The sequence below is a fragment of the Octopus bimaculoides genome, chromosome 10 (genome assembly GCF_046866305.1).
Source record: "Octopus bimaculoides isolate indiv1 chromosome 10, ASM4686630v1, whole genome shotgun sequence".
NCBI classification, from domain to species: Eukaryota; Metazoa; Mollusca; class Cephalopoda; order Octopoda; family Octopodidae; genus Octopus; species Octopus bimaculoides.
Window position 1 is genome coordinate 56,721,635 of NC_142937.1, and position 22,403 is coordinate 56,744,037.

General features: G+C 35.5%; 2 protein-coding genes across 2 annotated transcripts in view; both read left to right on the forward strand.

Moving 5' to 3' along the window:
• LOC106879929 (monocarboxylate transporter 2) overlaps window positions 1-3,144 on the forward strand; it is a 25,745-nt gene extending 22,601 nt beyond the window's left edge. The window contains exon 7 of the mRNA XM_014929684.3: window positions 1,889-3,144. Within this exon, the coding sequence (XP_014785170.1) occupies window positions 1,889-2,076 (188 nt within the window). The 3' untranslated portion in view covers window positions 2,077-3,144. The remainder of the gene's footprint in view (window positions 1-1,888) is intronic.
• Window positions 3,145-9,698: 6,554 nt separating this feature from the next.
• LOC106883067 (nuclear pore complex protein Nup133) overlaps window positions 9,699-22,403 on the forward strand; it is a 49,512-nt gene continuing 36,807 nt past the window's right edge. The window contains exons 1-6 of the mRNA XM_089358246.1: window positions 9,699-9,936; window positions 11,230-11,333; window positions 15,053-15,156; window positions 15,665-15,892; window positions 18,253-18,318; window positions 19,947-20,057. Of these exons, the coding sequence (XP_089214372.1) occupies window positions 9,752-9,936; window positions 11,230-11,333; window positions 15,053-15,156; window positions 15,665-15,892; window positions 18,253-18,318; window positions 19,947-20,057 (798 nt within the window). The 5' untranslated portion in view covers window positions 9,699-9,751. The remainder of the gene's footprint in view (window positions 9,937-11,229; window positions 11,334-15,052; window positions 15,157-15,664; window positions 15,893-18,252; window positions 18,319-19,946; window positions 20,058-22,403) is intronic.

Below are 22,403 nucleotides of genomic sequence, written 5' to 3' on the forward strand. Positions count from 1 at the left end.
AAACGAGCATTTACAATAGACTTCTCATTTTCTGTTGTTATTCTGAGATGGGAGTAAATCTCTGCATTTGACAGAATATCACAATATATTCCTTGCTCTTGGTTAAGTGTGAGTATCAAATATCTTTCTCTCTGTATCTACCACTCTTCTGTGGTTTTGGCTTGATGTTTATTAGGTGTAATGTTCTTATACTTGGATTGAGTATTTCCTTCTGAGGTGTTTGATACCTGAACTTTTATACTGGTAACCTTGTTATTGTTGTCATCATCATCACTACTGCTATTGTTGTCATCATCATTTAATGTCTGTTTTTCATGCTGGAATGGGTTGGACGGTTTGACAGGAGCTGCACCAGGCTCCAGTTGACTGTTTTTGCATGGCTGGATACCCTTCCTAATGCCACCCACTTTACAGAATGTATTGGATGCTTTTTATGTGATGCCAGTATGGGTGCCTTTTACAAGACACCAGCATGGATGCTTTTTAGGTGGCACCAGCACAGGTGCTCAAAGTATGTATAAAGATGTTTTTTTGTTTTGTTTTTTGTATAAAACATGAAAAACAGATCTTTACACATACTTTGAGATTTTCTCTTTACACAAGATATTTGATGTAATTTTTCAATTGGCTTTTAAGAGCAGCTTGTTTTCTGGTTGCTAAATATCAATGTTTCTTATTATATGTTTAAGAAATTTACTTCACAATCAACTTAGTTCTGGGTTCAGTCTAACTACATGGCATTTTGGGTATATGTTTTAAACTACAGAACATTATTAAATACTTCTTTTTTTAATTCTTTAAACTACTAGGCACAAGGCCTAAAACTTTGTGGGACAGAGCTAGTTGGTTACATCAGCCCCAGTATTTAACTGGTACTTATTTTTATCAACCCTCAAAGGATGAAAAGCAAAGTCAACCTCAACTGAATTAGAGTTCAGAACATAAAAGCCGGAAAAAATGCCACTAAACATTTTGTCGGGTGTACTAAAGATTCGGTCAGCTCTCCACCTTACTTTTTCTACCTACGATAACTATTTCAAATGTTTGCCACAAGGGCAGATTGGGGGAGGTGGAGATGAGTCGACTACATTGACCCCAGTGTTCAACTGGTACTCATTTTATTGACCTCTAAAGGATGACGGGCAAAGTCAACCTTGGCAAAATTTGAACTCAGAACGTAGCAACAGGTAAAACATCACTAAACATTTCATTCAGCATGCTTCTGATTCTGCCAGCTCACCACCTTTTTTCTATCTGTAAAAATAAATGCAAAATTCTGTCTGTCCATCCATCTGGGACCTCTGTATCTTAGTCTACATTTGCTGTACATAGACATATTATACCTTTTTGGAATCAGGATGATCCTAGACTTGAAAATCTGGACTTGAAAATCTACCCGTCATTTGGTTCTTTAAATTCAGCACTGGAATCAGGTTTGGATGAGGATGTGTTATATGCTAACAGTTGAAAATTCAAACATTAATAAAACTCCAAAAATTTGTGAACTTACAAGTTTTACATTTGAATTGAATTTAAAGTAATACCATATTGGTAGGGTACCAATAAATGCTTTGTTATAATTACTCTCTTTAGTTTTGGGATACAGGCCCAATTCACCCTCTGCAAGAGTGAGCTTAACAGTCTGCACAGCATGTGGCTTTTATGCTTAGTTATTTAATAAACGAAGCATAGTTATTAAGTCTTCCTATTTTGCATTTCAGCTTTATTTTTATCATAATATTTTAAAATATTATTTTATAATTTTCAAGACACATCTAACTACATTTTATGTCACACAAGACATAGAGGTCTATTATTAGCTTGTACTTTTTCTTGTTTTATGTTGTCCTAAATATAATCCAAATACTTGTCAATTTATTCATAATAGGTTTCATTGCTGATCTTGCCAAGTCATACAGTAAATCTTACATGGCTGCTGGGCTATTCATGGGTGCTTCTGCATGCCTCATCATCGTGACAATTCTAATCACTGGAGAGAAGCATTTGCTTCATAGACGAATACCATATGCAATGAGTGACAATGAAGAATCAAAAACCAGTGATAGCATTCTTTAGGTTAATGGTTTCCCAAACACAATCTTCAGATGTGCAATCTTTTTGTAGTATTTTCCGAAAATTTCAGAACTCATACATTTGTTTTATGGACAATCCTCTACATCCTTATAAGATATTAAACAAAAAATTGTTTTGGAGAAAAAGTTTATTCATGTACAAAAAACCCCAAAAAATACATTGTTTTGAAATGGCAAACATCAATTTATATATATATATATATATATAAAAGAAAAATTTAACAAATTCCTTATTGTGAACAACCCCAGAATTTTTTCTCAGAACAATAGGTTTCTTGAAATGCATTTTGAGAAAAAATGCCTTAGATAGCCAAGATGAATGTATTGTACTTACCAAAAAAATCTCTTAATGAATTTTAAAAAATGTTATTTAGTGCAAGGATAACAAATTTAAGCAAAATGTTATGGCCATTTGAACTGTCCTAGTAATCAACTAGAATTTATTTCATTGATCCCACTTCTTGAGGGATAAAAGGCAAAGTCTATATGAATGAGATTTGAACTCAAAATGTTGGAGAAGGAAAATCATACTCTAAAGGATGTAATTTAATGCTTTACTATTTCTGACACAGAGTCACTTTTCTTTTTTTAAACTCTTAAATAAATAAATGAATAATTTGTTGTATTTCTAACAAAACATTATTCATTTTATTGGCCTTGGAGAAAAAGAAATGAAAGGTAAATTTGACCTCTGTGGAATATAATAAGCTCAGAATGTATAAGGGGCATAAATTAATACTTCAAGAATTTTTTATCTCTACTGATTCAACCATTCATTGGTTTTTTTTGATCCCTTAAATATCAAGTAAAATAGTTGTCTGGATATGATCCAAGTGAAATATGAGCTCAATATATATATAGGGGCATAAATAAATAAATAAATAAATGCATAATTTTAACTGATGCTCTTCTTACTCTGCCACCAATTGATCCCTTAATAAATAACAATATCAAGTAACTGTTTGAATTTTATACCCATTTTTATATATTTTATTTCTTATTTTAATGCTTAAAGAATAATAAATTTTATTAAAATGTACCATGTAATCAACTTGTTGTTTGTGTTCTTATATATTTTTCACCTCTATCTGCCAATATTTGTTTTATTTGCTAGAAATAACAAATAATTCTCAGATCATGCTGTAATATTTTTAAAGAAAAAAAAAAGGATATGTTGGATAATTTAGTCTTAAATGCACATAAAAAAAAGACAATGGAATGGTGATCATTAAAATACCTTTTATCATGTATATGCTAGAGCAGAGTGAAACAATAATTGCAAATAATAAGCAGCAAGGAGCTTATTATCTGGTTCTTCCTCCTGCTAAAAATAACTATAAAATCTCTCTCAAATCCTTCTGTTTTAAGAAAAGTGAGTCTCAAAGCAAATAAATCTATAAATATGTAAATAATAGGTTGAAAACCCTTTGAATAGAAAAAAAGTTGGAGGCTGCCTATAGGATTTGAACCCACACCTGTAGACATGCCAGGGGTTCTACCATTGAACCAGAGTAATCTTTTCAACTTCTCTTTCCATTTTAGAAACTTTAATTCTTACCGGTGAGGACTGTATGTTGTTGATGACATAAGAATTCAGAAATTTTGAGAATGTGAAATAATTCTTTTTTAGGAACAGTGAATCTTAAAGAAAATAACACTATAAATGTTTTCAAATTGGGGCACAAGGCCAGCAGTTTTCAGTAGAGAAGGAAAGTTAATTACACCAACCTCAGTACTTGACTGGTACTTATTTTATTGATCCTGAAAGGACGACAGGCCAAGTTAACCTCAGTGGAATTTGAACTCAAAAGATAAAGATGGACAAACGCTGCTAAACACTGAAATTAATGTGCAAGTGGCTGAGCACTTCACAGACACGTGTACCCTTAACATAGTTCTCAGGGATATTCAGCGTGACACAGTGTGACAAGGCTGACCCTTTGAATTACAGGCACAACAGAAACAGGAAGTAAGAGTGAGAGAAAGTTGTGGTGAAAGAGTACAGCAGGGTTCGCCACCATCCCCTGCCGGAGCCTCATGGAGCTTTAGGTGTTTTCTCTCAATAAACACTCACAACACCCGGTCTGGGAATCAAAACTGCAATCCTATGACCGCAAGTCTGCTGCCCTAACCACTGGGCCATTGCGCCTCCACCAAACTCTATAAGTAAAAGTAAAGTTACCTTCTCAAGTCATACTGACTCATAAGGGTCAGTTTCCCCAGTTTCATGGCATATATACTGGACGGAACACCAATCCGTTGCAGGATTACTCGTTTGTGCCAGCTGAGTAGACTGAAGCAATGTGAAATGAAAAGTTTTGTTCAAGAACATAACGTGTCACATAGTCCAGGAATTGAAACCACAATCTTATGATCATGAATTCAATACCTTAACCACTAAGCCACACACCTCCACTGCTAAACACTATGTTTAAATACACAAAAAAAGTACTTGATGGTAACAACAAAACATTTTTGATTACAGATATATTCAATCAGGTCAGACACCAGAGAAAACACTATTGATGAAATTGAACATTGATTCCTAACTTACGGTCAAAGCTGTAAATTTATGCAAAAGTGAAATGGGATAATGTAACATTCATGCTTTTTTTATGAGCATTAGTAAAGTAACATAAAAGAATTATCTTTAACCAAGAATTCAAACTGACCCATAGAATTGGCTTGCCCTTACTAAGCATTCTAATCATCAGCTTAACATTGCCTAATCACCTTGATCTCCTCGCTTAGGGGAGTTTGAAGATATAATTGTATACTCTCTTCAAATAAATATAATTGTATACTCTCTTCAAATAAATATAATTGTATACTCTCTTCAAATAAATATAATTGTATACTTTATTCAAATAAATATAATTGTATACTCTTTTCAAATAAATATAATTGTATACTCTATTCAAATAAATATAATAGTATACTCTATTCAAATAAATGAGAAAGCAAAGCATATTATTTTTCCGTTTGTTTTTCGCTTAATTTTTGAGGGAGGTCAGGTTCATTTTTAATATTTTCATTTGTGAGAGCAGTTGGGTTCGTTTTCAGCATTTTCGTTTGTGAGAGCAGTCAAATCTATTTCAGATATTCTCATTTTAAAAATAATCTCTGCCTAATCATTGAGAGGACGTTGGTGTTGCTTTGGCAGAGGTTTGCGCTCTCTGAGTGCTCTTGTTTTTATTGATTTTGGTCTGAAGGTAAGAGCTTCTGTCCCTGACATTTGAAGGTTTCCCAAAACTGATGAGATAATACAGTAAATATAACACAACAACAAAAACAAATAAACAAACAATCTTGGCTTTGAACTTGTTGCAGGAATATTTAGTCACTACATCCAATGTCACAACTGACTAGAATAAGGAAATTCTGACCAATGGAACACCGCCTAGAGCTGACCTTCTGTAGAGATTCTAGCTTTTGGAGCTGTCTCTCTGAGCTGATTTTTTGTTACAAAAGCATCACTTCTCAGACACCTAAGGCAGAGCACCCACAGCTCTAAAAGCTGTCACACAGAGTACTGGGAGGGCACACACAGAGAAAACTGAAAGAATGGCCTAGCTGAAGAGATGACCTGTTGACTTGACTGCTGATCAACTTCTGAATTTCCTTGTCTGCCTCCACAGTGACATGAAGGAAAACAACATCCCAACTCTCCACAATTTGGTCATTCATTGTAATATCTTCCTGGTAAATAAAGAAAATAAATACCTCCTTAATGGAAAATCTCTCAACCAGGTTTCTGTCTTTATCATTATTTCATCTTTGTTACAAACTTTTGAAGCTTAATTGTGGTCAAAAGAAGGGCTGTGGTTGTCTAGTATTGCAAGATTTGGATCTTAGTAGTTTTCGTCACAGTTTACAATTATCTTTAAAAATAAGTTTTCAGTGTATCATATAAACGTAATTTTTGATGCTGAATCCAAATTTGTTATTCATTTATTCAAGTAAAATTTTGCAAAAATGTTACAGGTGTTCAAAGCTTGATAATTTTCAGAATTTTCAGCCAATCAGAAAACAGCACGTTCACTACCTCTTCCATCATTGGGAGGGGAGGGGGGCACCAGCATGCCCAAACATTGGTAGAAATAACAGTCAAAACATTAGAATATACATGAAGTTAACATTAAAACATTTGTGGGCAAATTAAAGATCTAAAAGCTACGAACAAACAAATCAACAGGTGTTACTAGAAATAACAGTTGAAACATTGTTTAAAACAGACATTTATTAGTTTAAAAAATTCAAGAATGAAAGTTTGCAATACACACATACACACAAACATTCACATACCTCCCTTTTACATACACACACATATACTCACACAGAGTTGAAACACTCCCACTACCAGTTTGCCATCACCCCTTCCTTCCTCATTCATATGTTGTGATGGAGAAAAACACAAGAATATTATTATAGTAGATTATCTTTCTCATATCTCCTTCTCCTCCTTGTGCGCATGTGCAGCATCTTTGGTTACAATGGAAACAGGGTTTATGTCACAGTGATGAGTAAAATACTCGCTTCTGATTGTCTAAAATACCCAAATTTTGCAAATTTTAAAGGTTTGTAACTTTTTAATTATGAATTTATAGGAAAAATGAATTTCATCTTCGTAATTAGTATACAAAACTTAATCCATATACCATATTTAAAAACAATTGGAACAAAATTGTAAACTGTGTCGAAAACCACAAAGATCCCAAGATTTTTTTTTTTTTATGTTATGGATCCTGTTTACAGCTAGATGGATTAAGTGATTTAAAAGTTAAGAGTCCATAGTGGGGATTTGAAACCAGATCCCTGGGAATGCGGTCAAGCATCACAAGCCAACCACCATAGTTTCATATTTGTAATTATAGTTGTTGTTATCTGTAAAAGGCCAATGTAGTTTGTTGCAATGTGCGATAATAACATTTTCTGTTAAATGTTTGTGGATGGTGTTCAGTTACTTCTACATGCAACCCAAGAAACATTTTCATTCATCAACTCAACCAGTCACCACCACAGACCAGCCTAACAGCCTTTAGACTGCAACAAGTCTTTAACTATTGATACAATGCTGTACTTGCAACAGGCTACAAACTACTGATCTACCAATTAATTTCACTGACATTCTTTCAACTTATTCATATATGTTTAATAGATATCCATAAAATTCCATGATAAATAAATGAATTGAGACCAGCCATGAACAACAGGAAGGAACTACATAAAGGAGACTTGTTGCTATAGCAACACCAGTCTGCACATGTCACCTTCCTTCCTCTTCCCCTACCTTACCCCATACACAAACATCTGAGCAATGACCAATTCCAGCTACCACTTCTTTCAAATGTCTTGAAGAAGGGGTCTTCACCTCAAAATATAGAAATACAAGGTAAAACTACAACTTTTTCTTTTCCTTTTGTAGTTTACTTTGTATCTTCTCGCATTGTTCTGGCCTGACACAACAACCTTCTTTAAAGTCATTCCAGCTATTTGTTGAATGGAAATTCCTACTCATTGAATTATAAAGTCTGAATGACTGATTTTTCCACAGATATATGCAGTGGCATAGCCAGAATGTGTGCTGCTCAGGGCAAGTGTTGAGTTTCTTTACATCTAGAACAAAGCTGCAGCTTCATGCCAGTTTAAGGAAACCATTACCTCCTTAGAAGAACATAATAGTCTAAAGAATTTGGTATATATTTTTTTAAATCACAAAATAGAAATCTCATATTTGCATTCTGGTTTGAAATGCTCAGTAATATATAGGTGCAGGTGTGGTTGTGTGGTAAGAAGCTTGCTTACCAACCATGTGGTTCCAGGTTCAGTCCCACTGCATGGCACATTGGGCAAATGTCTTCTACTATAGTCTTTGGTCAACCAAAGCCTTGTGAATGGATTTGGTAGATGGAAACTGAAAGAAGACTGTCATATATATATCTATCATCATCCTTTAAATTCTGTTGTTCATGCTGGCATGGGTTGGACAGTTTCACAAGGGCTGGTAAGCTAAGGTGCTACACCAGACTCCAGTTTGATTTGACATGGTCTCTACAGCAGGATGCCCTTCCTAATGCCAACCCCTCCAAGGGTGTAAGGGGTGCTTTTATGTGCCAGTTGTGTGACACCACTACATATGTATATATTTCTGTGTGTGTGTGTGTCTGCCGCCCCGCTATCGTATGACAACCAATGTGGGTGTGTTTATGTCTGCATAACTTCAGCTAAAGAGACTGATAGAATAAGTACTAAGCTTACAAAGAATAAGTGATGGGGTCAATTTCTTCGACTAAAACCCTTTAAGGCAGTGCCCCAGCATGGCTGCAGTCAAATGACTGAAACAAGTTTTTGTAAATATGTAATTCTGAGTAACCCATACACAATAGAATACCTTGGCTGACTTATAGAATAGTACACCTGCATAAGTTGGACCTCCTGGAACCTTCTTCATTTCTTTGTCACTCTAACATGTATTGATGTTTTTCAATAGTTCCCCCACACCATAAACACATTTTATGGAATGGTAATGCAGTTGTCCATTGCTGGAATTCAAGCAACAGCAAAATTTTAACCCCCACCTGCAAAACATACCTTTTTTAAATCACAGGCATATGCACATACACTCAGCATGAGCAACATATTTTGTCATAAGAACATGAAAGAGATTCAGATATATATATATATATATAGAAAGAGAGGGAGAGAGAAACGCAGAGAGGAAGTGAGAGAGAGAGAAATCTTTTCTGTTACTGTCACAGATTTTGAATTTTTACAATTAAAACTGTTCAAATTTTTGGTTTACTTGTCCACGATAAATTCGAGTTTGCGATTCATTTATTCCAGAGAAAAAAAAAAGGAAAATGTTACAGAATTTTAAAGTTTGATCATTTTTACCCTATCAGAAAACAGGATTTGGAAGCTAAGTATTTTGTGCGTGATAAGCTATGTATCAAAAAAATGAAAGTAGACGAGGTTTTAAAGAAAATGAAAGTAGACGAGGTTTTAAAGAAAATGAAAGTTATGCGTGTGAATTAATACATATACAAAGAGAGCGAGTGTCAAAGAATATGGTAAATAGAGAGATAGATTGATGGTGATAGTGGGAAATTTGTCTATCTAAAGTTGAGTTATTTCTCGTAGAAAATTATATTTTTTTATTATTATCTACGAATAATATTGTCTTTCGGACGGAGAATTTGAAAATCAAATTCGTTTTTCTCGAGGATGCACCATTTCAGAGCTTGTCTATGCTAAACGCACATCCACTTGCATTTATATAGTAGATGCTGAATATAGCTAGGCAGTTTAATTAAATTAAAATTTCGAACATAAGCCACACCAAAAAAAAGTTTCATTTAATGTGGTAAATAGCCAATGATAAAATACTACAGTAAGAGTAACGAAACAAATATACTGAAACAATACATTGTTTGGTGATTGCATTTGAAATAGGTGACGTACAAAAGTGTCAACATATTCTTAAAAACAAAACGACAATTTACGTATTATGCGATCGAGAAAAATATAAGATATATATTTCAGATGGTATTGCAAAACTAAAACTCCTAAAATAGAATAATGAATTTACATGAATAATCATATATTATTCTTGTTAAAATATTTATTTCTCAATACAGGATTTAAAGCCGGCAGACCGGATGCCCATTCCAGCTTTTATAAATAACATATACGTGCCGCCTTTCAGTTCAACGAACGAATTGAACATGTTTCCTCGTCGCAAATTGCAAACTTCTTCGACCAGTGAAACTATTTTTTCTCCAAAACTTGGTGGATACAGAACTCCGACTCGAGCACATAATATTTCATATTCTTCATTGAATTCGTTAGTCTTTTTTTTTTTGTTTTTGTTTATTTCATTTGAAGACTAATAGTTATGCTTAATTCAAAACATTAGTCAGGTCCATTCATTACCGCTTTCGCAACGTGATTTTAAAAAATTCCGATTTATCTAAATATCATTAGTGGTTAGATCTTAATTACCTACGTTATAATTGTAGATATATCTAAAAAAAAAAAAAAAAAATCCAATTGTGTTGGTACTATTAAAAAACTTCTCAACATGCTCTCGAAATATTTGAAAACCAGTTGTCGATAAATTGTTTATTCGTGTGTCGATATTTTCAAATAAAAGAAGTCTGATTATCGAAAAGGTTAATTTTGTAAGATAAATTGGCTGTATAGTCAATTGAATTGACTTCAGTATATTATTGATACACTATGTTTTTATTATGCATTGTATATTAGTGTCTCATTGTGTTAGTGTTTTTATCGATAGACAGGGAGAAGAAAAAAAAAAGTAGTCGACTGTGACAGCATTCGAACTCTGATATCGAACACCTATCAGCAAAACTAGTAAACTGTAAAATTTACCAATGTACCTACAGATCTGGTCTCTAGCTTCTTAACTCTCAAAAAAATATTAAAATTGTTGAACGTTAGAGTTGTCAACCCTTTAAGCTGTAAATTTCTCCCAAGTTATGATTCTTACTAGTTTATTATATTCACGTGGTATTTTCAAAAAGATATTGAACCATCGACCTTATTGAAAAGAGCGAAGTAAACAAATTTAAAGAGTTTACATCTTAATCCAATTGTATAGTGTAGTTTATTGCCATAGTATTCCATAATACAGTAGATTTGACTATTTCCAGAGAAGTCAACCCGTAGTTTTTTTTTTTTATTTAAACTTTCGTCTCAGAAAAAATATAAATTATAAGTCTATTAAGAATATTTAAATCATTGGCGGAAAGAACCCTGTTAAAACGGAGAAAATCCAACTTATGTCAGTGTCGTGATCCGAAACACTGCCAAATCATTTTCCAAACTTTATAAAAAAAAAAAAAAAAGTTATTGGAATAAATGCTTATATAGGTGTTTTAAGCATGAACATTTAAACTGTCAATCAGTTTGTTTTAGTATATTTAGATAATTATTAACTATATCATATCTTAACAATTAAGATCAAGAAATAGAGATAAAATCATGTTCTGTCATGAGATGATGTGTAAATTATGGGAACTGATTTTGAAATATATCTTGGTTGGTGGTGTTCAGAACAAGAGTGATTATTGATAATGTATTTTCTTATCTAGACAGGAGTTATTTTATTTTCCAGATATTCTTTTGTTGCCAGTGGGTCTGTTGAAAAGCTTCACACGCTCCAGACTTATGGAAATCCTATGCCTGTTTTGGTTTCTGAAGCATTGAATATTGCTGAAAGTAAGTTATTTTTCCATTATCCAACTTTGCTATAATATTTAGGATTTCTAGCACCCAGCAGATTTGGTAAAATGGTTGATGTTAGGAAGGGCAGCCAGCTGTAGAAACCATGCCAAATCAGACAAGTCTGGTGCAGCTTCCTAGCTCTGGTCAAACTATTCAAACCATGCCAGTACGGTCAACGGGCATTAAATGATGATGATGGTGGTGAAAAACCAGAGTTTGACAAAACTAGTGGTGGGTACAGGCATGTGTGTGTGGTTAAGAAGTTCCCATTGCAACCACTTAGTTTGGGGTTCAGTTTCATTGCACAACACTTTGGACATGTGTTTTCTACTATAGCATTGGGTTGATCAATATCTTGTGAGTAAATTTGGTGGGAAGTCCATCGTATATACATATGTATGTATGTGTGTCTCTTTGTGTTAGTGTATGTCTCCCACCAACATTTGACAATCAGTGCTGATTTGTTTACATCCATCCTTATAACAATGGTTCTGCATAAGAGACTGATTAAATAAGTATCAGATTAAAAATAATACTGGGGTCGATTTGTTCAACTAAACCCTTCAAGGTGGGGTTCAGTGACTGAAACAAGTAAAAGATTAAATATATATCTTTTACTTGTTTCAGTCATTTGATCATGGCTATGCTGGAGCACCACTTCAAAAAATTGTTAGTTGAATAAATCAACCACAGTACTTAGGTTTTTGTTTTCAAGCCTGATACATATTTTATCGGTCTCTTTTGCTGAACTGTTACATTATGGGGATATAAACGAATCAACACTGCTTTTCAAGCAGCAGTGGGGGACAAACACAGTCACAAAGACATACACATAGGCATATATATATATATATCCTATTATAAATTTGAGTGATGTTTCTCTGTCCATTATGTTTTTATGTTTGTTAACTCCTTGACTGTTGGTGCAAAGACAATGAAACTCAAACCAGTAACTCCCCTAATCCCAGGGATTGTCCTAAGGGAGTCTATTTTTTTAAGGGCCGCCTAATTGGGGCCCCACTGACCTCCTATTTTTACTGCATTTTAAACTAAATACATGGCATTGGTGACCAAATCAGAGCAATGACAATAAATTTCATACCATGAATTCCCAAGGAATATCTTAAGGAAGTTCAGTTTCTGAAGGGTAGCTTAAATGGGGTGCCACTGACCCCACTATTTTTACTGCATTTACCTCACTCCTACGCTTATTGATTAAACTATGATCTGCAACAGTGCTTAGCACATTTTCAGAAATAAGTTTGGGCATTCTAAATACCTTCATGTGCATTCAAATCAAGATAAAGAGTTATAACAGGTACGTTTCAAGTGTGGTAGTATGGATATTTACATTTTGTAGTTTTTGAAACTTATTCCACCAAAGTTGTTTCTTCACATATTTCATAAAATTGCATATTTTTTTCATGAAATTTTGCTGAGATACATTTTCCATGGCATACGTTATACTGATGTTGATAACATTAAAATAACTTCTTTTGGAGGAATTTCAGATCATTTCCCCTTTCCCAATTACCTTTCCTTACAATTCATATTAAAATGCATATTTTTTTGAGAATGTAGATTACATAATATTGATGTTTCAAACATAAATCTGAAAGAAAAGTGAAAAATGCTAAAGTTACAGGAGTTTGTGGTAACAAAGTGTTGGATAAAGGGAAGAATGGTCTAAAACAACTCGATTATTTTTCTAAATTTTGTTGGCATAATCTCAATTTACTTCATTGAAAACCTATCTGTGTGTGTATGTTTGTATGTATGTATATATATATATATATATATATATATATATATGAGAAAAAGAAAACAAATTGAGATATGGACATCACTTTATTAGAACATATTCAATTTCAAACAAAAGCAAACTCATAGAACCTACAATTGTTTCCATGCCCAATTAATTCAATAAGAGAAATTATATCAAGTTTCATAGGCGTAGGAGTGGCTGTGTGGTAAGTAGCTTGCTTGCCAACCACATAGTTCCGGGTTCAGTCCCACTGCGTGGCAACTTGGGCAAGTGTCTTCTACTGTAGCCTCAGGCCGACCAAAGCCTTGTGAGTGGATTTGGTAGACGAAAACTGAAAGAAGCCTTTCGCCATGATAGATCGCTAACCACTACACACATTTTTTTTCTCTCCTTGTTTCTTTCTGTGTTCCTTTCTGTGGAAGATCGTAGGCTCGAAGTGTTAAAGACTTTTTCAATTCCCAAGCGTTATACTAATACATCCATTTGTTTTCTACACCACCTGTCTTCGTCTGTTGTTTTTTTGTGAATTTTCCCTATATATATGTATGTGTGTGTCTGTGATTATCCCCCCAACATTGCTTGACAACCAATGCTGGTGTGTTTACGTCCCCGTAACTTAGTGGTTCGGCAAAAGCGACCGATAGAATAAGTACTAGGCTTACAAAGAATAAGTCCTGGGGTCGATTTGCTCGACTAAAGGCGGTGCTTCAGCATGGCCACAGTCAAATGACTGAAACAAGTAAAAAGGGAATATATTGAATATAACTAATTGGACATTTTGTCAGGGGAACTTGGATGCTGACATCCTTTTTAAGAGGATTTTATATCCTTGATGTAATCAAATTATGTATATATTTATAAGTGGAGGCGCAATGGCCCAGTGGTTAGGGCAGTGGGCTCATGGTCGGAGGATCACGGTTTCGATTCCCAGACCGGGCGTTGTGTGTGTTTATTGAGCGAAAACACCTAAAAGCTCTATGAGGCTCTGGCAGGGAGTGGTGGCAACCCCTGTTGTACTCTTTCGCCCCAACTTTCTCTCACTCTTTCTTCCTGTTTCTTGAGTAAACGCTGTAATGGACTGGCATCCTGTCCAGCTGGGGGGAGGGGGGGCACATATGCCATAGAAACCAGGAAACCAGGCCTATGAGCCTGGCTAGACTTTAAAAGGGTGCATAAATAAATGAAAATAAAAATATATTTATAAATGAATGAATATATATATATGTTACTTGGTGACTTTGCTGATGCTGGTGCTGACAAACACTGAACCTGCTCATCTAATGCTATCTCTACATCACTCCGTTATTCTTTCCCCCCCCTCCCCGCTATACAATGTAAAACTTGACTGGAGGAATCAATCAACCAAGCAATGCTCTCTCTATATATATAGGATCAATACCACTGCATGGCACATTGGGCAAGTGTCTTCTATTATAGCCTTAGGCCAACAAAATCCTTGTGAGTGAATTTGGTAGATGGAAATTGAAAAAAAATCATGTCTGTGTCTGTCCCCCACCACCACTTGAGAACTGGTGTTAGTGTGTTTATGTCCCCGTAACTTAGCAGTTTGGCAAAAGAAATTGATGGAATAAGTACCAGGCTTTAAAAAAATAAGTACTGGGATCAGGTCAATTCATTTGACTAAAATTCTTCAGGGTGGTGCCCCAGCATGGACACAGTCTAATGGCTGAAGCAATTAAAAAGAAGAAAAGATTATATATATATTAAGGATGTTTTTATTCAGTTATTTCATACATACTTTCAGCTCGCTTACAAATTTCTAATTAATGTTTATTATTTCTTCAGCTTAATTGGTGGTCTAAATATGAGAAATCTCTTAAAATTAAAAATAAAAAAGTTTTACTAATAGATTTATTTTTTTTCTTAATGTTGAACTCAAATGACTTATGTTTTTTGACACAATTCTTTTTTTATTTTTTAATTGTAGAAATTACAGAATATACTGTCAAGATTGATCCTTCTGGCTGGGCATGGCTTGTTGGTGGTCGAAAATTATTTATATGGCGTTACAACCAGAGCAGTTATGAGAAGGTGTGTTATTTGCTTTTCAAATCCCTTCCTCATTTCCCTCACTCATAATTCTTTCCTCTGCCAAAACCCCCACACAACTCATCTCTTCCACCCTGCCATTGCAGGCCCTTCCAGTTCTTCTCGCCATCACTTGGTATCTCTCAATATCTCCCCTCACACTTTTATGGAACATCACTATATCCTTTGTACAATTTATACTTCCCACCACTGTTCCCTGTGGGTAGGCCCCTCCCTTCTCTCCCTCTCTTACTCTGTTTCTATCTTTCTCTCCCCCACTTCCTTTCCTTTCCTTGTTCTACTGGGATAGCAAAGTATCTCCTCATCTATATATGTATGTGTGTTAGATTACTTCCATTTCCATAGCTGCTTTTACAAATTTTAAACTCATGGTCTTCCTATCTGAAAGAGACCTCTAGCTCTTTAACTTTTCAATCACTGTGCCTCATATAACTACTGCGCTAATTTCAAATAATTAAGTCCATTTGTTCTTTTTCTCTCTCTTTTACAGAGTTCAAGAATTGTGAAAGAACTAACCCTTCCACCGAGTGATTTAGCACATGATGCTAACAGGGTGTGTGTTATCTGTAATCCAAATGAGTCTCAACAAGCAGCATGTATTGCTGTGTCACCTGAGGGAATTGTTCGATACTGGTCAAGTATTGCTCATGAAAGCGCTTTCATTGAAATAAATGCAGAACTGAAAGGAGAAGAATGTGCCTGTGTTGTTAATTTGCAGGTATTTAACAATTTGATTGTAATAAATTTTACTTTTACTCTTTAGCATTCAGAATGCATTGTCAAATGTAATGCTTATTTATTCACATTGTTTTGAATTTATTATACATTGTCTTGTTATTTCAAGATTTCAATGATGTGATTGTTTATTTTTAGAATGGACATTGTAGGGTAGGTGTGAGAGGCTGGATCTGGCTGGTTTGAATATATGTAACAGGCACCACATCTGGAGTGGAGGTGCAATGGCCCAGTGGTTAGGGCAGCGGACTCGCGGTCATAGGATCGCGGTTTCGATTCCCAGACCAGGCGTTGTGAGTGTTTATTGAGAGGAAACACCTAAAGCTCCACGAGGCTCCGGCGAACCCTGCTGTACTCTTTCACCACAACTTTCTCTCACTCTTACTTCCTGTTTCTGTTGTGCCTGTAATTCAAAGGGTCAGCCTTGTCACACTGTGTCACACTGAATATCCCCGAGAACTACATTAAGAGTACACATGTCTGTGGAATGCTCAGCCACTTGCACATTAATTTCACAAGCAGGCTGTTCTGTTGATCGGATCAACTGGAACCCTCGACGTCGTAAGCGACGGAGTGCCAACAACCACATCTGGGGTGGATATGGCTGGTTTAAATGCTAAACAGCTAGATTTAATATTTTTTATACAGTTTAACATATGAAAATGATAAGAGTTGTTTAACCCCAGGTCAGTGCTGATTGATTAGACCTCTGATCAGATGTGTCCAACACATGATCATCTTGTCTGATAGAATAACTAAGACTACATTACTCAATTACTAGGACTACATTTCCAGCTTCTAAATTTTGCTTACAAGGTATTTTATTTTCTTCTAAGAGTGTAAGGTTTATTGTGAAAGTGATTTGTCTGCTATTTCTATCGTGGAGTGTGATCATTGCCAGAGCAGCTGTCTGGCTTCTGTGCCAGTGGCACATAAATAGCACCATTTGAGCGTGATCATTACCAGTGTCGCCTTACTGGCGCTTGTGCCATTGGCACGTGAAAAAACATTCGAGCGAGGTTGTTGCCAGTGCCTTTGGACTGGCTCCTGTGCAGGTGGCACGTAAAAGACACCATTTTGAGCGTGGCCGTTGCCAGTACTGCCTGACTAGCCTTCATGCCAGTGGCACGTAAAAGCACCCACTACACTCTCGGAGTGGTTGGCGTTAGGAAGGGCATCCAGCTGTAGAAACTCTGCCAGATCAGATTGGAGCCTGGTGCAGCCATCTGGTTCGCCAGTCGTCAGTCAAATCGTCCAACCTTTGCTAGCATGGAGGGCAGACGTTAAACGATGATGATGATGACTGTGTAGGTATTGACAATCAGTGATCCTTCTTCTCCCATGAAAAAAATTACAAGTCCTTTGTAATTAAGAAAGAAGTTTTGCGACAGCTAAAAACCTTGTTTGTACATGAAGACAGAGTTGTACTATGCATGAAAAAGTAAAGTACAAACCCAAAAATTCACAACAGTAATATTCATGGAGAAAGTACTTTTTTTCTCAGTCAGTAAAGCAAGGGTAAGTATTGTGCTTTCAGCATTTCTATGGCCTCAAATATAATTTTTAAAAAAAGTCACAATAGCTTGACCAAGTTAGTGTAGATAGTGTTTGTTTTAATTTGCAGGTTAAAATTTATTTTTCTGTATCTGTTTTATATTTCAGTTTGTAAATAGTAGTGCTGTTATAGGTTTTTAGCCAGTCAGTCACTGTTTTTTTTTTGTTTTTGTTCCTTGCCAAATATTTTATTGTCAATATACATCAATAAAGGACATATGCACACACAACATATATACACATTAGCAATGAGTTTCCACTCAACTTCCACTTAGGAAATTCTTCTCACAAGGTGTTTGTCAACTCAAGGCAATGTGTGTGTGTGTGTGTGTCTGTGTGTGAGTGTGCTTCCTTTGCTTTCACATCACATGATAATTGTAAATGAGTGCACCATCATACAAAAAAAAAAGTAAGTAAAACACAAATCAATTAAAGAAAAATTTATATGCTTATTTATTCACATTAGGACGACTGTCAGTGGGAAGACTGTCAAGGGCTACTGGAAGGATGCTTGAGGGCCACAGTTGAGAACCACTGCTATATTTATACATGTATATGTAATGTCTGTATACATGACAGTGTGTGTATATACAGCTATTACTATAGATACCATATTTTCCGGCATACAAATTGATGTAGTATATAGTGTAAACATTCGAACATCATCACTATTTTTCCAAATCCTGCTACATTTCACATGGGATCTTGGGTCTGAAAAATTTGATTTGTATGCTGGAAATCAGAATACATTATTATCAAATGTTTATTCTATTTTCTTTTATTTTTCAGCCTCATGGTTGTATTCTAGCTACTACAACTAGCTCATTTGTTCTTCTTTCTCCAACTCCGGAACAAGTGAGTTTATTATTTGTTACTATTACTCAATGTTTTTTCATATTCTCTTAATATATTTTTAATTTAATACTTTTAACATTTAATTTCATTTTTATCTATTGATTGTATTTAATGTTTTAAATTGCTCACTCAGTTTGTCTTTTATTTTGTGTGTGTGTGTGTGTAACTTCTGGTCAACTTGGATAAAACAGTCCTGTGATAAAATGCATTCCATACTTTAGTTACATGGGTAAAAAAGTGATGCTTTCTGCTGTACTGATGCCCGGCTCAGCATCCCAGTGTTTTGTGGGACATTGTGACAACAATGTCAGTTAGAGAGCCAAACTAAACCTCCATTGACAATCTTTGAATGAATACAGGCTGTTGTGTTAATGACTTTCCTGAATTCTCTGTTAGATTGTGATAGTTGGGCAAATCTGAGAGAGCTTAATCATATAACATCAGATATACGAGGGGCGACTGAAAAGTAGCTGGCTTTGGGTAAAAAAAAATTCAGGCGGATTAGTTAATTATGATTTTATTTAAAATGTTCCTTTCCCAGATTCACACACTTATTGCAGTGGTCCCTCAGTTTGTCTAAGACCTGTAAAAGAACTCGGAAGGTTGGGCCTCCAAACAGACCTTTCGTGATTCTCTTAAAGCCAGGAAATTCTCAGTACCCCCTCGTGTGTGTGTGTATATATATATATATATATATATATATATATATATATATATATATATATATTATATGTCTCCTTCATTGGACACTAAACTCTACTTGCGAAGACCTGTTGGGGCAAATGAAATTGAAATCGTAATTGAACCATATTCGATGACTGGCACCTGCGCCAGTGGAGCACTAACAACACTGTCCAAGCGTGTTCATTGCCAGAGCAGCTGTCTGGCTTCTGTGCTAGTGGCCCGTAAATAGCACCATTTGAGCGTAATCGTTAACAGCGTCGCCTTCTAGCACTTGTGCTGGTGGCACATTAGAAAATCATTCAAGCGAGGTCGTTGCCTGTGCCGCTGGACTGGCTCCCGTGCAGGTGGCACGTAAAAAACACCATTTTGAGCGTGGCCATTGCCAATACCGCCTGACTGGCCCTCATGCTGGTGGTACATAAAAGCACCCACTACAGTGGTTGGCGTTAGGTAGGGCATCCAGCTGTAGAAACTCTGCCAGATCAGATTGGAGCTTGGTGCAGCCTTCTGGCTTGCCAGTCCTCAGTCAAATCGTCCAACCCATGCTAGCATGGAAAGCAGACATTAACCAACGATGATGATGATGATGTCCACGGAAAATGGATGTTAAATGATGATGATATATATATGAGTGGTTGCTGAAAAGTTCTTGGCTTTGTGTAAAAGAAAATACAAGAGGATCAGTTAATTATGATTTTATTCAACATATTCCCCTCTCACATTCACACACTTATTGCAGTGGTCCTTCAGTTTTTCTAAGCTTTGTAAAAGAACTCGGAAGTTTGGACCTTCAACCAGGCTTTTCACAATACCCTTAAAGCCGGGAACTTTTCAGCACACCCTCGTAACTTCAAAGATGTAAAAGGTAATATTTTACTTTTAAAAAACATTGATTTTGCAATTGCTGGCTTCATCAAAATTTTTATAATGTTTATTTATTGCAGAATTCAATTTCCTATCGCATTATCAGAGCTTCACAAGGTATGCTTGCTGGTATCACAAGCCGCATGACCTCTTTCATATTTGGCTCATCATCCGCTCAAGCTTCTGGAGCTGTAAGTTATTAACCCTTTCATTACCATATTTCTGTTGAAATGCACAACCTTTGTGTCAGTTAATTTTGAAAATGATAAAGAATTTAGTAAAATTTTAATGGAAAGCGCAGGAGTGGCTGTGTGGTAAGTAGCTTGCTTACCAACCACATGGTTCCAGATTCATTCCCACTGCATGGCACCTTGGGCAAGTGTCTTCTACTATAGCCTTGGGCCGACCAAAGCCTTGTGAGTGTATTTGGTAGGCGGAAACTGAAAGAAGCCTGTTGTATATATGTGTGTATATATATATATATATATATGTGTGTGTGTGTCTGTGTTTGTCCCCCCAACATCGCTTGACAACCGATGGTGGTGTGTTTACGTCCGCATAACTTAGTGGTTCGGCAAAAGAGACCAGTAGAATAAGTACTAGGCTTTCAAAGAATAGGTCCTGGGGTCGATTTGCTTGACTAAAGGCGGTGCTCCAGCATGGCCGCAGTCAAATGACTGAAACAAGTAACAGAGAAAGAAAGAGAAAGAGAAGGCTGTAATTTAGAATACTTCAAAATAGGAACTTTGTATAATAAAACCAAGGGTAGCCTCAAAAGGGTTAAATTGTTTGTAATTTCTTTAATCATTAACCCCTAGCATTCAGATTATTCTGTCAAATATAACGCTTATGTATTCACACTGTTTTGAATTAATCATGCATTATCTCATAGCTTTGAGATTTCAATTATGTGAGTGTTCCTTTTGTAGAATGACATTGTAGGGTAGGTGAGAGAGGTTGGATCTAGCTGGTTTGTACATGAAACAGGTGGAATATTTGTTCCAGATATGACTGGCTTAAATGCTAAAGGGTTGATAAGCTTATATTGGTGCCAGCAAGGCCGTGTGGTAAGAAGTGCGTTTCTCAACCCTATGGTTCTGGGTTCAGTCCCATTGTGTGGAACCTTGGGCAAGTGTCTTCTACTTTAGCCCCAGGCAAACTAAAGCCTGTATCACATATTAAAGTTACATTTATTTATGCATAATTTTCCTTAATGGTAAAAATTATGAATTTTAATGAATCATCAATCATTCATTACAATTTATCACATTGCCAAAATTTGTAATGTGCAAAGAAATTTCATCACATCTATAGCTTTCTAACTGTGACTATCTTTGTTGTTGCTTTTTAAGAATCAGAAATGTCTTTCAAATTTGCATCCTTGACCAACCCTAGCCCTAACTAAACTTCTAACCTTAAACCCTAAGCCTTAAATCATAACTTCAGGCCAGTGCTTCTCAGCTATTTTTTTTTTATCTATGAACTCCTTTGATTCCTATTTTACTACTGTGTACTCTCCTAGCTATTCAATGTTTAAAAAATTATATTTTTATAATTAAATATTTTGGGGAATTTTATAAAAGAAATTGTTAAAATATTTTTGCGTATTGTTGAAATATATCTGATTTATTGCACATAAATTTTAGCAACACTTGTGAACCACTACTCTGACTCTAAATCTTAACCCTTACATTAAACCCATCTTTTAAAGCTGAACCCAACTCTACTTTGCATCCATTCCTAAATCTTAACCCTCATCCTAAAGCACAAAATCCTAACCCTGAACCCTACTCATTAATCTAAATCAGGCATGGGCAACCTTTTTTGAGAGGCAAACCACATGAGATGTGGCTTATCATCAGGTGGGTTACACTACCTAAAAAAAAAAAAAAAAAATTCAAGGTAATTTTTTTATTAGGTGTGTCATTCAGAGTCCTGCAGGTCACAATTTGCCCATGACTTCTCTAAACTAACCCTAAACCCTAACCAAATGTGAAACTCTAAACGATTATATAATTAAGTTTTATTGAATACTAGCAGAAATACCCGGCGTTGCCTGGGTTAAAGAGAATAATGATATCTAAAAACGCCGTCTAGACTACGCATCATCTTTATATATAGAGATGTATATACACACACGCACCCAAACACACGTATATATATGTATATCAATATAAATATATGAAAGTCAATGAAGTTTCGTAAAAGAAGGTGATCATGTACATACTTTCTTGCTGTTGTGATTATAACACCTCATTGTAAACTATGTTCCTTGTTTTCCCTTGTGGAGCATATACAAATAGGTTTTTTGTTGCTGCCCACTCTTGAGCAGGCAACATACAGTTGTCCATGTGAGAAGCAGGGCTCTTCCAAGAGAAGACCAGCTACAGACAGTGTTTGACCCTGAGATTTGTTTATGGACATGGCAAAAGTCACACGAAGGGGGAATTGTAGTCTTCTGAATGTAAAAGGAATGTCTGCTCCTGATGGAGTAAGAGGAATTCTTGGAATAAAGACGTCATCCCCTTTTGCACATC